Source organism: Corvus brachyrhynchos, unplaced genomic scaffold (assembly GCF_000691975.1).
Source record: "Corvus brachyrhynchos isolate BGI_N302 unplaced genomic scaffold, ASM69197v1 scaffold3, whole genome shotgun sequence".
Classification (NCBI taxonomy): Eukaryota; Metazoa; Chordata; class Aves; order Passeriformes; family Corvidae; genus Corvus; species Corvus brachyrhynchos.
The window spans coordinates 6,914,083-6,929,619 of record NW_008237619.1 but is presented as its reverse complement, the minus strand read 5'-3'; the positions used below and the strand labels follow the sequence as shown (position 1 = coordinate 6,929,619).

At 42.3% G+C, this 15,537-nt stretch overlaps 1 protein-coding gene across 1 annotated transcript; it reads right to left on the bottom strand.

The window, feature by feature from the left end:
* Window positions 1-3,961: 3,961 nt before the first annotated feature.
* Window positions 3,962-15,370, bottom strand: RABL3 (RAB, member of RAS oncogene family like 3). The gene is made up of 8 exons (XM_008631732.2): window positions 15,277-15,370; window positions 15,001-15,092; window positions 13,271-13,400; window positions 10,313-10,427; window positions 9,005-9,155; window positions 8,285-8,356; window positions 7,420-7,458; window positions 3,962-4,790 (listed from the first exon to the last, which is right to left on the bottom strand). Exons 1-8 carry the CDS (start codon window positions 15,320-15,322, stop codon window positions 4,725-4,727), a joined length of 711 nt encoding a protein of 236 aa, XP_008629954.1. The 5' UTR covers window positions 15,323-15,370; the 3' UTR covers window positions 3,962-4,724.
* Window positions 15,371-15,537: the final 167 nt, after the last annotated feature.

Sequence of the window (15,537 nt, the reverse complement as noted above, 5' to 3'; positions counted from 1 at the left end):
CAGTTTAATTATTATCATTTATTTGTTCAGGAAAGATCATAAAAGTTGTCTGCAGCAGAGAGCACACACTCCTTGTTGCTGCATGAATAGAAGCTGGAGAAGCCACCTGCTCACCTTGCTGTGTTGCTTCTACCTTCAAGCTAGAACCACTGCTCTTAGAAGTCAGCAGAAAATTTGGTCACCTTGCCTGGTTCTGTCCTTCCCCACTCTGGTACATTGGCTGAAGAGGGTGCTAATTTTGGACAGCCACTGAATTTGTGATCTGACCTTTTATTCAGCAAGGGTAGGACAGTCCATCAAACCCACGTAAGCCACAGCAAAACGAGCCTCAGGAAGAGCAGATGGTATCAGACAGCAAGATAAAAGCTCTGACCATAGTCGTAGCCTTCACAGATACTGGGCATCCTTGTCCTTTAATAAATCTTTAACCCAAAGCCAGCAGTGCATTTCCACTGTGTAAACATTAACTTTCAGGTCAAAGGGAATGTAGACGTGCATGGGTTAATCACCCACTATTTCACTTTATGCTCCTCCTAGTCAAAATTATGATTGAATTTTAAGTTGGCTTGCTCACACAGTCCAGACTACTGTGTTCTTTGATCTTCATTTGATCTAGTAAAGAAAGAGCATGTGTTTTTATTTATGAGCTTGTCTCGTGTTCCACATCTTTTTGAGAGAAGTCTGTGGTGGTATGCTGAGAATAAACTTCCCTGTGCAATTTCAGTAGGTATGGAACCAGAATTTCTGTGCATTGATAAACCCAAGGGGCACAGCAGGCTGTACCTTGGTGATACGGAAAAAGAAAACACATTTCTGTGCTTAATGGTATTTGCAGCAGGGGTTGGCTAGGCAGCTGAACTGCCAGAGCTAGATTTCACAGTCTCTTTGCTGCCACAGAGAGCTCTGAACATCTAAACCACCTTCCTTACAAGTATGCTGGGGGACTTTTCCTCAAAGCTGTGCTAAAGCACGCCTTTCCCAAAGCTACTAATGCAACCCTGAAGAACCCCAAACACTGACAAATCTGCTTTTTTTCCATTAACTGTTTCAGGCATCATCACTCTCATTGTTAGGGAGCTACATCTCATTTCAAGATCTGTTTAGAGGCAGGTCCTGAGAACTGCTGTTCACTGCAGCTTTGCCTGCGCAACTGGAAATCCCTTATGCTGCTCACATGGCCACTGTTAGTGACAGAGACTCTTCTTAACTTCTTCTTTGTGTCCTAATGAACCATAAAGAAACTTATTTTCCACATTTACACATCAGAATAAACCCACAGTAGCACAAGTGGATAAATACTAAGAATAATACTTTTGGCTACACGTCGCAGGCCCTCACTAGGTGGGAGAGCTTTGCCATTGATATTGGGAATTAAAGATTGGGACTGATTTTATTTTCCATCCCCTCTTCCACCTGATACCTTATGTGATGTTTTTTTCCTAAAATCCCTCTGTGTCTGAGGACCTAACACACAGTGCTGCAGCAAAGCACACCCTAAGGAAAGCCTTACCTCTGCACACTTCCCGGTAACTTGCCAGTGACAGGTTCATCAATAAGGATAACGGCTTTTTGTCAAAGCAAACGAGTGCACTAAGCCACACACTTGCTCAACCCTACAAAGGAATCAAAGTAACCAGCATTCTTGTAAGGAGACAGAAACATGACTTCTAACAAGAGGAGCTGACTAATAAAAGAAATAGGAGGATTAAGATCCCTTTGCTGAAAATAAGAAGCAGGTTTTCAATCAGTGAAAACTGTCACCTTGTTATCCACTGAGAAATGAGAACCCAAACCCTGACTTCACCATAGCTGACTGACTGCAGGCTATGACACAGTTCATCTCTCATTTGTGACAAATGGAGCATATTGCAGCTGCCTCTGCAAATATAATCAATAATGAAAATTTGTATTAAGGTTGCACCCAAAATCCCATTACTGGATAGGTTTCACATGCTTAAAAAGCCAGTGACATCTTTGCTAAATTTTCCACATTAAGGACATTTTCATATTCATTCTGACTATCCCCCCCAGTCATCAAAGTGGTAATAGATAAACTAGAAAGCTCTGCCAAGCCCCTTGGGAACAGGGAAGGCTCATGTTTATTTGCTCTACATTTCACATGTGTGTGCATGGGAGGTCCAACACATCTCATGTGCACCTGCACAAGCCACCTTCACTGATACCGCTGGTACACAGCACCTGGGCAGGTATTTCTGCCTGGGAAATAAAACAGAGACATGGAGTAGCTTGAATTTAAAGGGACTGGGTAACAATGTTTTGATGTGAAATGTGTGTGCCTGTAATAGAAACCAGAGACAGACAGAACCAGAGATGAAGAAAAACAAGGAAACAGAAGCAAGAGAGACAATGCATGGCAGAAAGAAACAGAGAGGAAAATGGGAAAAAAGGGGAAACCAGAGAGCAGAGCAGGAAGCACGAAGAGGAGTCTTTGTGACTTCTTGTGATATGGAGGGGTCAGACAGATGGGGTAAATGGGGAGAGAAAGAGGGATAGTAATTGTGAGAAAGGGAGCAGGAGGAAGAGAGAATGGAGGTATAGACAGACACAGGCAAGACAGACAGAAGAGTCAAAGGCCATGGAAGGGGGGTGTGTGCAGAGAAAAGAAAGGTAAAACACATAAAACAAGTGTGACACACCGAAGTTGTCTGGTGTCACATCCCTAAGCTTGCAAGTGAACCATTTTTGGGCAGCTGAAACAGGTGAGGCTCAAAAAGCAATGGAACTAACTCCAGCTGCTCACATACTTCTGGTCCCGACAAGCTGGAACTTCCTGCAAAAATAAATGTAATGCCATCAACACACACAACTCCATTACCTATCACCTTGTCCTAGGAGGGAAAAAATACACCTAATTATGGTTACCTGCTGAGATCTAAACAAACAAGATACTTACTCTGGGCTAGAGGCCTATTTTAAAACACAGACAGGTGAGCTGCAACCAGGGGTTTGGCCACTCCAAAGATGGCACAGGGTGAAGGAGGAAATGGCACTGAAGTTTGCTTGCTCTGCTCTGCAGTTTCTTAGGAACCTGAGGGAGCCCAGATCTGGTTACCCTAAGATTGCACCTGACCTTGAGAAAACAATTCCAGCTTTCATTATCAAAGGATCAGAGATAGACACTGGTGCTGTCATGAGCTGCACAGCTCAGATATGGGTTCTTTATTATGAGTATTTTGGTACCTTGTTTTTTCTGGTTGTAAAGTGTAAACTAACAACCTATTTCACAGAGGCATCTAAAAACTTACTGCACTCACGTTTACAACTGCTCCCAGACCTTTCTGGAAATGGCCTAAGGAAAAGCAAAGCATCCATATTTTTAGTAAGTTTGACTGGTGCCCCCAGCTGTCACTTTTGTGCCTGATTAGTGGCAATAGGCAGTTTTGCATTTATTTCTAAGCAGCTGCCAGAAGAGCTGCAGGCAGAGGTAATCCAGACACTGCAGAACTCTGCTCCCTGTCAATTTCACAGCAGCGTTTTACTTTCGCCTATCCCCACTTATTATTAATCTCTATTTATATCTAACTCCAGCTCCTAGTTAGCCTTTGCCAGAGGCTTAACCATTAGAGGTGACTGTGAGGAAGGAGTGGAAATAAAAAACTGCCATAAATCAGGCTTTTACCACTCCATGTAATTCTGGCAAGGTGAGAAACCGTGCAAAGCTTGGGCTATTTAGGAAGACAAGACCCTGTACAGCAGATCAGACCAGGTCAAGTCTCCTTTATCTTTAGTGCTAACTACGTAAAGCAAACATCTGTATCACAGAACTTTCCTTCTCATCATGCTCAGTTCCTACTTTGTACACAGCTTTATATCCCTTCTAAATTTCTATCCATCCTAATTCAGAGGATGTTCTTACATTTCATGTTTTCTGAATCCACTAAGTCCTCAGGCTCAGTAGGACCATGTCACATTTGTTCCAAATAAGCACTGTACAAAAACATACTTTTCCCATCAGTTTTCAAAGCATTGCCTTTTAATTTAATATAAAAAACAAGACCACAATCAATTATGAAAAGATAAACAGGAGAACCTGATTTACTTTGCCCTCTCCAAAGTAAACAATTTTAATTTAAGCAGCAGAATTAACACCAGTTGTTTTCTACTAATAATTTTCTTTTTAAGGCTTCAAATCTTTTTTCATATCCTGCCTATTGCTTTTATCCCTTTTGAATAGGGATGAACAGTGTGCTCTAGGTGAGACAACACTCCATTCATTTAATGAAGGCATTCTATGATTTTCCAGACCTCTTCTTACCCATCCTTATATTTTGCTCACTTGTTTTGGTCACTTTACAGTACATGAGAGGCCCACTCAGTGTCATCTTTCCTCTAGAGGTAAAATGAATGCAAATCATTGCAAAGACTGTCCGTAAGTTTTCCAAAATGGAGACAAGGATGTCACATATACGTGCTGTGTATGATGAAGTCTCCCCCAGCAGTGTGAGAGGCATTCAACTTATTGCACACTTTCCCCAGATGTTCCCATATATCCAGGCCTGCAATCCTAGGAAACACTCTAGGTTTCAGATCAGGTTTTTGGAAAACTTTTCCCAAGTCTTTTCCAACAACAGAAGCTTCAGCAGGCTAGCCAGCTGCAATATCATTTTACTCTGCTTGACAGAAGCATTATTGTCTTCGAGCATCCAGTCGGAATGGGAATGTCATTAGGAACTCAGAGAAGTCACCTTCCACTTCTTCAGTGCTCAATCATAATGAAGGCTCTTCAGTGTTCCTCCTCCAAACCTCTTCCTTTCAGAGAAGCCAGGAATCTAGAGGCAGGGAAGACAAGTTGTCATGTCAGAATCAGCATGAGCTCCCTCTAGCCCACACTGTTACCAAGCCAACTGCAACATCTTCCACGCCGTCTCCAGAACCAGGGCCACAATGCTTCAGCTGACTGTGGGAGGAGCCCACAGTTTAATTAGAACCACTAATTAAACACTGCACAACATCACTATGGCTCATTTGTTCTGCGGGGCTCCTCAAGGCTTTTTGGCAAGGGAAATTGAAAACCTCAATCCTAACCCAGTTAATGAGAGATTTCAAAGCCTGTATTTCCCCCCAGATTCAAGTGCATACAAGAATTTCTCCCCCATTCATTTATGAAACTATAAAACAGTACAACTGAGTCCTACCAAAGAGCTGTGGAGGCTTTATGCCTTCAAACCTGGGCAGCAGCACTTCACTGGCAGTTGAAAGTACAGTTTTATCAATGGCTGAAAGCTTTAAGGAAACCATAGGGGTAGAAATGGCTGCAACCATACAAAGGATTAGCACTCCTGCTTTTGCAGCCCTTCTGTAGACACTGATACACTGTGACAATGGATGTTTACAAACAAAAATGACTTGAAACCATCAGAAGCTTCTCTGGCTTTAACAGTATTTCAGACAGGTTTTCAATTCAACGCATCTGTGAAGTGCCAAAAGAAAGTGATGTGCTGCTTTCTAATACTGCATATCTGTCCTATTGGCAGCATAAAACTATTTGATTACAGGCCAGAGTAATTTCCACCTTACTCACTACACATAAGCAGGAACAGCAGACCCAGCAGACACACCCTCCCAAAACAATTCCATACTTTCATAGGAAATACAGTCTTTTAAAATGGCAGGAGTCAACCAAGCACTACAAATCATTCCAGGAGAACACGGGCATGTATGGATGGTATGGGACAAAAACATGATCTACAATTCACAGCAGATTGCTCAGGTTACACACTTCGTTGGTAAATAGAGAGCTAAAGAGCTTTCCCAAAATACAAGTCCACTAAAATCTTCACAGATTAAATCTATTTAGGGTTTTCAGGCCCAAAAACTCAAACAGATATGCAAGGTATTCTCTAAGGTACTGTTTTATTCATCTCTGAAAAGCAATCATCTCTAAGGATAAAATCAGGCAGATTTTGTACAAAGGTTCTCCTTGTGAGAACTGCTTTGGGAATTTAAAAAGGAAAAATGCAATCACTTTAACTAAAAAGTACCTGGACACCATAGGTAAAAAGTTATCTGCTTTAGCATCTTTTATATCAAAGTCACTAATTAAGAGTAACAATTATTTATTTATCAGAGATCTGATTGAAGTCATAGCTATGAACAATTTGAAACTTATCATTCTTTTCATCCCGAAGAAGTTTATAACAGAAATACCTCAAAACACGAATGACCGCAGTGACCTATTGTAGAAAACCCACAAACACATTGATCAGAGTTACATTAAGTAGATAACGTCAAATGATAACATTAAGAGGTTGTATTGAAATCTCCAGTTCCAATTTGGATTTTTCCTCTTTAAACCTGACTGCTTGCTACTTAAGATTTGTTTTAAGCTTTTGAGCTCTTGTCAGGGAAGTAGATAGTCATCGGCAGGCTGCAATCTTTGGCACACAGCCATAAGGAATGCATAGTTAATCCCTCGCTAGCTGCTAAATATGATCAAATAATAAAAATAAAAATCTTACATCATGCATCAAAGACAACCAGCACACAAGCAGGTTTCTGCATTAAGATATTATTCCCATGAAAGGGAAACTTCCTTTCACTAGAATGTGGGGAGGGGAAGGCAAGAGGGGAAGAAAAAAAGGCATCATGCAGAACTGAAAGAGGCAAAAGCGAATTTATTTTTAAAAGGCACTAAAAAAGAGCTCAAAGAAAGGAAGCATTTTGTAATTTGTGACTATTTTTTCCCCATTCTCCCCAAGGGGCTTTCAGCACAGCTACCTCTAAGGATAGGAGTGACTGTACTTCAGAGATACTTTTCATGGTAATTTGCAACACCTTTACATGTGGTAAATGCAACTTCACTACTCCCTGCATGGCAGACTGCACATGGGGAGGTGGGGGGCACAAAAGCTGAAGTGGCCTGCCCAAACAAGAAGTCATTTTGCAAGCACTTCCCCAGCTGTGCTGAAAACAGTTAATTCAGTCCTTCAGGAATGAATTACAACCTGGTATCATACTGCCATTTTTCTTGTGGCTCCACTGAACCTCTGGAAACTACCTGTATTAAACATAAAATCTAGTTCCAGCTGTGCAAAAGAAAGCCTTTTCATTGACCTTCAGGATAACATCTATGGCCTAAATCTGCAACCAAGCAGCCTGAAGCTGACAGAGCTGAAAGAAATCATATTTGCCCATTTTATTTCATTCTTCCAACTTCTACTACGTTATCATACTTAAGTATTTCACTGCCAATCACATTACAGACAAATACTTCAGCTGAAAAAAGTCAGCCATTTTTCTGTCTAGCCATAACAGCTGTGCTCCCACAGATATAAGAACTCAATTACCAGCACAGATTGTCATTTAAGTTGCATGAAGCCTGTGTTTTAAAGAGGACTGTGTCAGCAGTTCACATTACACAGGGAGAAATGAAACAAAAGAGGAGGAAAAGTGACAAACCTGATTGCCATCTCTTAAGAAGTATCTCTTCTCTATGACCTGGGAATAATAGAGAATGATCTTAGCTTGCACAGCACATGCATAACCTCAGATTCCAACCAACACTTCACACATGAGCACTCAAACTCATGGCTAACTGGGACAAGGTCTGACCCCACATCTCTGCTCCAGGCCTACTGATTTAGTGCACTGCTCCAGCACGCCTAGGAGTTGCCACCTCCAGCCATTCTTAGAAAAGCTTTATTATCCTCAACTTCAACACACCTAATTTAGTTAGCCCTCCTGGGTAATGGAGGTGATGGTTTGTGAGTTTTCTGCTTCAGAGTCAGTTACTCCCATTCCCTCTCTGCAGGGGTAGTGGTTCCTACCACTGCACAGTAGCCCCACTATGCTATCTTTGCCCAGGGGATGCTTAAACCAGAGCATTCCTTCTGTCATTTTCACAGTGGACCTTGATGGTCTCTGTTTCAGGAAGGGAGAGTAATATTCTTAATTAATTTCTTGATACCTAAAGGTTGCTTTAACCAGGATCAACAAAGCTAACCAGTTTTCTATCTCCCCACATTACTACCTCAGAATGCTGCAATCCCTCTGGCCTGCCAGATGACTTCAAAAGCATAAGCAGAATGTCTTTGCACATTCGTGAGTTCTTTTTCATTGCTCTGTGTAGATCAGGAACTAAATCTTCAAGCAGATCAGCTATCTGCTGTAGAGTTCCAAAAGCAGACCAAGCTTTGGGCTCCCCACACCTGCCTTGAACCAACTCAAAGAGCGGAACGTGAAAGGAGCAGCTTCAACTGTTCACACTCAAATCCCAGACAGCACTCGATGCACAGGACAATAAAACATCATTTCATGGACTTACCTTATCAAAAAACCTGCTTAGTTTGACAGCATTGGATGAACCTGCGGCCAGGTAACGAGGATTGGTGCAATCCTAGAACACACAAAAGACAACAACAAACCAAGCACAAGGAAATCAGTGCAAGGAAGCCAAACACAAGGAAATCAACATACCCCTTCCCCTGACACACACCATCAGCGGGGGAAAACAATGGATCTGCTGATTTCTGCTCCACAGTCACTTCCGAGAAAAGACCAACTTCTGTTCTGTGAATCAACTGCAGAATTCCAAGCAACCCCCTGTATGCTCCACATCTTCCTTCCACCACCAGCTATACAGTCAGGCAGTGATTTGTACAGGCTACACCTGAAATTGTGAGTGTGTACACAACCATTTATACAGCACATGTATATTTTTATACCCATATATCTCGATAAAAGCATCTTCATGTTTTATTCAAAGATAGTCTATGTCAGAGCTATGAACAGGAAAAAGAAAATTTCATTTGCAGCCATCAATTCTAAGCTTCAGTGACCCTATGTAACACCCCTTACATCTCCCTGTAGTGAAACAAAGATATCTGTTTCATCAAGCAAGGGGCACAGCCAACCCAAATGTGAATGAGTGGCACTACTGAAAAAATCTCCAGAAGACAAATTTTTGTTACAACATCTTTACTTACTAAAAATTGGACTAACTCCCATAGAAAAGAAAAACAATAGTGATGACAAGGATACTAACCAAATTTATCTCTTCAGCATTGAAATCCTCAGCCAAGAAAGCTGTTCTGGTCAAAACTTCATTCCTCTTAGTTTCTGGGATCTGATCCAGCTTAGTTCCTATTACCAGCAGTGGGATCTGGTTATCAGCAAACTGTTCACGGTCATAGTCACTGATGAGCGAAACAAATACAATTCTGAATGAGCTGATGGCCACGTAAGTGGGCACAGGGACAACGTCACCTCCCCTGTGCCTTTCAAAAAAAAGTTATTTATTTATTAATGGTCTATTTATCTAAGTGAGAATGTGCAGTATCCATAAATTAAGGAAGGGCTTCTGCATCTAAGTCACTACGCAGGAATCCAAGCTTCGACCATTCTCCTTAGCTAGGAAAATCACTTGTCTGTCATTTTTACCTAAACCAAACTTTCTAATTTTACAACCAACAGCAACAACTTGAGCAAGCAATTGCTAGTGGCTGAACATCTGTCCTTGACAGAAATTAAAGTTTTGAAAATGAAAACAATTGTGAAGAACCTGTCTTTGGAAACACTGGAGAATTTTGCAGTTTATACAATGCAAATCCTCTTTCCCATCTTCTACATTTCTACAGAAACATCTGTGTATCAGAACAGACAGATAAACAATTGATATTCTTCCCACAAAAAGCTACTCCTCATTACTGCCTTCCTGCTCATGTGTGAGGTTTAGCAATGATTTTCAAACTTCCTTGACTAGATGGATGACAGGAGCACAGAGGTTCAGGAGGAACTCCTTGACAAGGTGTCGCAGAGTTAATTATAAACACGCTGCTTAAGCAGAGTTTTCTAAGCTCTTTTAGCCACACTCCTAAAATAATTCCCCTATCACCCAAACCAAAAATCTATGCAGTGAACTTCCTCAGTCTTGGTACATGGAGGGAAAGCCTCTTGAACCAGACACATCATCCCCCATGGCATTTCCGGTACAATGGCACCTCTCAGTACAGACTAAGAAATCTTCAGGTATCAGGGACTGGACCCAGTCTCACAGTGGCCTCAGACAAATAAAGGATCCAGTAAACATCTTTTCCCTTAAAGCAAGGTCTCTGCCATCCAGTTACAGAATCTGCTGTCAGAATGGCCTGATTGGAAGTATAAAACAAAAAGAATCATCAACAATCAACTTTCTTTGATATTCCCCATTTCTTTCTTTCTTTCTTCAAAGTCTAACCACATCTACTTTCCTGTGGAGACCAAGTAGCCTTAGAGATGAACAAAGACTTCTATAACAGCTTGGAAACACTGTGCCTGAATTGTATGCCTGTCTTTGTGTATGTTTTTCACTCACCCGTTTGTCACGAGAACTCCTGTTGGAGCGACATCTCTGTTGAGGGCTTCCAAGGACCAGCGATACAAATTCTGGGATGATTTCTTGTTGGTTAAGTCATGCACTAAAATTATCCCTAGAATGAAAGACAAGACAGAAAGATGGTATTTAATGATACACATTCTCTTCCTTATCTTACCAAAATGACACCTGCAGGTTCCCAGATATCTGAGAATGAAGTAAGGGATGTATGATCAGTTGAGTTACAGTGATTAAGTAAGGCTGCAAATATCAGGATGCAACAGGTTTTTCAAAGCTGCTTATCAAGAACTGGATAAGAGAAAAATCACATGAAAGCAGGAAACAAACAGCCACCTCCGGGTTTAATCTGCAAAAGGCTCACAGGCATTCACTGATTCTGTCTACTTCTCATGATACTGAAATTCTATACTACTGCAGCAGAAAATTTAGCATTTCTCTAACTGGTAAACATAATTATTTTTTGTCACACCATCTATAAAGTCTAAAGGCTTTTTCTTTGTTTCAAAAGAGTTCAGAGAGAACTACTGCTTTCCTGCATTTTCAAGAATTAATGCTATGTACTTGGGGAGGAATCCAAAGGGGAAACAGACACTGATAAAATTTCATAGTCCACTAAATGGCTGGTAGAAGCATGAATTAATAAGATTTCTTGTACTTAAGATTAGGTTTCTAGCATTTTTCATTACCATGAACCTTCAAAATGTAAATTCTGAGACAAGCTTCCTAGCTGTGCTATTAACAGACACCCACTTCTGATAACCACAGTTCCCAACTCAATTACCAACTCCTGCTAGCAAATTTCTTCTATTTATTCACACCTTCTGCAATATGTGGAATGTTCCCACTTCCTCCAGACGTCCAATTATCATCAATTTAAGGACAAAATGGAATGATACCCCTTATCTGCATCAGGATTCATTCTCAGAACACTTCACAGCCTACAGGTGGAACAAACCTACTAATTTAGTCTTTCACCTTAACTCCCAGAGGCGCCACCCACTGTACACACTATGAAGAAACCACATTTCCACAAACATTTTCCACCACCCCACATGACTGTGCACAGGCTCTCCCACAAGAGTTCCCAGCATATCACAGCTATAGCCCTATTTCAAAGCATTTATCTCAGTAACAGTATGAAAAGGCAACTCTGCTGCATGTCCACCCCCACTGTAGGGAGAAAATGCCTGATACAACATAACTTGGACTACAGCAGCAGATCCAGAGGCACTGCTGCACAACCTGTGAGAAACACTCTCCACCTCCAGACACTCTCCCTCAGTTATGTTTTTGATTGGTCAGTTCCCTTATCTGCTTCACCTAAAACCTGCACAGTTAGTTGCACGAGCAGAAGACGACTCTGTCAACATCCAAAAAGCGCAGGCAGGACCAATGACTACTCAAGGAAATGTTCCTCCCACATTAAGGTCTGCAAGCCAAAGCCTTACTGCCCAGTCACTGTCCTCAGCTATCACAGTCCCCACAGCAGGTGGAGGGTCAGCAAAGCAGAAGATCTGTGGATAATCCAAAACCAAATTGTACCCAGCCTTGTCAACAATCTGGCAGCCTGCACAGGTGCTGCCACAACCAAACATTAACTTGTTTTCAGACCACTGCAAGCCCAGAAAGCACAAGCAGTCAGGCAGGAGGAATGCATTCATCTTCTCTTCTTAAATCAGGTCAAACAGGCAATTTGTGAGACAAGCTCTAATGGAGAAATTAATCTAATGAAAGAAACAAGACCCAAGTTTCTACCAAAGTCAACAGTTTTCACATGTGAGCTAATAATATCTTTTGGGCAGTGGAGATAACTAACTCTATTTTAATGTCATCAATTATAATTCAAATGCATGAGTCCAAGATTTCATTTCCTAATGGGCTGTTCTAAGGTATTTCCAAGTCTGACCTACACTCGCTGGCACACTGTGGATTTGGTAACAAAAAGAAATCAATTTTTTTTTCATATACCAAAGAGGCTTGCTTTGACGGCACAACTCAACACAAGCCTTATTTACAGAGATCTGGTTAACAATATAAGCAAGAGTACCTCATGTTAATCCACATGACACTTGTACCTAACAGTTTTCCCCCTGAGAAAGGAGGAAGAAGTAACTAGTTAATCACAGACCAAAAATGTGTATTGTGTGGTTTAACATGTTATTGAAAGACCTTCAAATGAGTGGGAACAAGCAAGGAGAATCAAACAGAACATTTGAGCCAGATTTTCAGAAGCAGTTGTTAGTCTGATACACACCTATTTTTACTGAACTATCCTGGGATGACAAAAAGTAACAGTTGAAATACTGCACTGTTATGTTTATAATCTCTTATTTGCTCTTACTACAGGCACAGATGAACTACTGGGCCTTTAAGACAGTATCTCAACAGAAGGCACAAAATACTATTTTCTATATATGCATCAAGTTGCAAGATACAACTCTTAAAAATAAGTTGGTAAGCTAAATGAGCAGAGGCCAGATGGTTATCAGCATATGGCAATTTTATGGGAGACTGTTCAAATTTGCCAGGATAGGATGTAACTAATCATTTCTCTGCTGTAGGTTTTACAGCTGAGCAGGCAAGAAAATATAAATCATATTTCTGCAGTATATGAGGCCTGGAAAGGTGAAGGCAGCCTTTATGTCTGCAAGGGTAGCTGCAAGGGATACCACTGCACCTTCAAAGACTCCCTGCTGTGCCAGCTGCACAAGACTGAAGGGAAAGGCTGATGAAACTCATCTGCACAGGTTTCCCTGAAATATCTGCCACTCACAACTGAATCCATAGAGTTCTGCCTACAAATGGTATCAGGAAAAAAAACCAAACCAAACCAAACCAATGTAGCCCTCAGCCAGGCTGCATGGAACTCTGCCCCAGAAACAAGACACCTCCTAGCAGAAACAGTAGTAAAACCATATTTATGGCAAGCCAACTTACCATTCAGCAAATTATAAAACACTGCTCGTGTGCTTTTCACACTGGTGGCACTGCCCACAGAACCTCCAACATCCCACAGCTCAATGTAATAGGTCTTCTCTTCTGGAGTCCCTTCTTTGTAGTCATGGATCTGATGAAAAATTCACATCATACATAACCACAGCACCAACTCACAGGAGTTAATCCACGTGACACACTTTCAGCTGGAAGGATTACTGCACTTCAATAGAAATTTGGAAATTCTCAGGCTGACACCATTTCAAACCTCTGAAGTGGAAGAGAGATGGAATGAGTCAAACAGCAATGACTGGATACCAGAGCTCTTATATGAAATGGAGCCTGGTGAGTAAGCAGGGAGCATCCTTTCCATCTCAGTATTAACAAACCTAACATCTCATGATGTGCTTGGAAATAGCATTTTGCTAAAGCAAATGGAAAAATCAAGGTCTTGACTTCCTACAGTTGTTAAAACCCACATGGCAGCACTGCAAGAATATTAACACAGGTGACAGACCTGGATTCCAACTGACCACATCTTCCTCTCCAAATTCTGACATCTCAGCTGAATTAAGCAACAGCTTCTGGCCCCAGATCTGCTGGGTAGTTTTGCTCCACAATGAAACAGGACTGCCATGTTCCTCTCCTCAAATTTTGGAACTACATTCCTAACCTAGGGCAATGCATTTCAAGGAGAATGCAGCCAAGAGTGATGAAGGAAAAAAGCATTTATCAATGCTCCATGAGGGCTGTAGGCTGGGTGAAAGAATTGCTGGATGAACATCCTCATTCCTCCCACATCAGGTCCTGCAGCAAGCAGTCAGGAGGAGAAGCAACCCCCTGGTCACAGTTGTCACCAAAAACTGGGAAATAAACTCCCTATATAAACCCAGTCAGGTTAGAAAATCAACACTGCTTTATGCAGCACTGAGGTACGTGAGAAGCACTTCACCAAACATGTACATCAGTCATCAAAACTTATAACTATTTACACATTTTAGCAAACAAAGGAACTAGTGCTCACTGGCTTACAAGTTATGCAGTTCTCTTCGTTAACTAGTATTCTATCTTCTACTGGTTATTGATTTCTCACTTCTCCTGCTAACTAGCCCACATTTTCAGCCTTTTTATTATCTTTTTCCCAGAGAGGGAGAGTCTCAGTATCTGTCTTTGTTAGTTTCTTCTTCAGCTCTGCTTTCTGCAAGGTGTCTTTGTGGTTTATAAATTCTGCATTCCTGGTGTCCAGGTCTCAACAATAAGTTTCTCCTGTTAATTTCCTCACTCGGGTCTAAGAGCACTGAAGCATGTCAGGCCCTAAATTCCAATTTGCTTTTCTAACACATGAATATCACCGAGAGGTTTCCTGTGTACCCACAACCTAAACAAACCAACTGGTTTTCCCCACTGTGTTTGGCTGACAATTTAGCTCTGCCTTGCCTGTTCTCAAAGAATCGGCCACGCTGTGCGTTGTAACACACCAGTCGCCACTGCAGCAGGGAGAGGAGATACGAGTGACAAATGTCTGACTGTGACAACCTTGAAAAGTCAAAACTTGCTTACACAAGTGCTTGGCTCACATTTGACACTACTTGCATCAGAAGATTAAGTCCTCAGCAAAACACATGATCAAAGTACACTTCTTTCTGGGGCGGTAAGTAATTAAAATAAAAAGTCAAGACCCTTCCCTCACACGCCAGGTTCAGGGCCACCAAGAGGCCGTGCACGTCACCTACTCGCACATCCACGGAGCAGCCCACTGTCCAGGACGGGTTCCCCAGCACCTGGTTGTGGCACAACAAGTGAACGAGCGACGACTTTCCGACACCTGCAAGTGCACAGAAACAGAACAACTCCTAGGAGGCGGTGCCAGGGTTACAGGTGGCGAGGCCTGGAGCAGCACTGAGTGAACGCGGGAGGTCCCGGCCTCTTACGGGGTAACGAGGAGGGAGGCAAGGAGCAGATCCCCAAGGAGCGGCCCCAGGACACACGGCCTAGGGACACGGACTCACCGGAGTCGCCCAGCACCAGCACCTTGACCCTGTCCAGAGCCGCCATCTTTACCCTGCCTAGCAACAACGCCCGGCCACCAGGCCGCCCGCCAATCGCGACGCGTGTTCTTGCGCTTCTCTCAGTCTATTGGCTGCCTGCTCGAGAGGCCTGGGAGGCTCTCACTTCTGATTGGTTTAGCTCTCGCGAAGGCGGGAAGGCGAGGAGCCGTACGGGCAGGCGATTGGCTCCCCCCCCCGTCACTCACCCCCCCCCGGGGGGGG

What these genes read in the sequence shown, in the direction of transcription:
- RABL3 (XM_008631732.2), bottom strand. Translation starts at nt 15,322, where the DNA reads ATGGCGGCTCTGGACAGGGTCAAGGTGCTGGTGCTGGGCGACTCCG. An exon ending in GGAGTTCTCGTGACAAACGG is followed by an intron (nt 9,156 to 10,312) that starts GTGAGTGAAAAA and finishes TTCGCTCATCAG; the next exon opens with TGACTATGACCGTGAACAGT. An exon ending in TCTTAAGAGATGGCAATCAG is followed by an intron (nt 4,791 to 7,419) that starts GTTTGTCACTTT and finishes CCCTGCCTCTAG; the next exon opens with ATTCCTGGCTTCTCTGAAAG.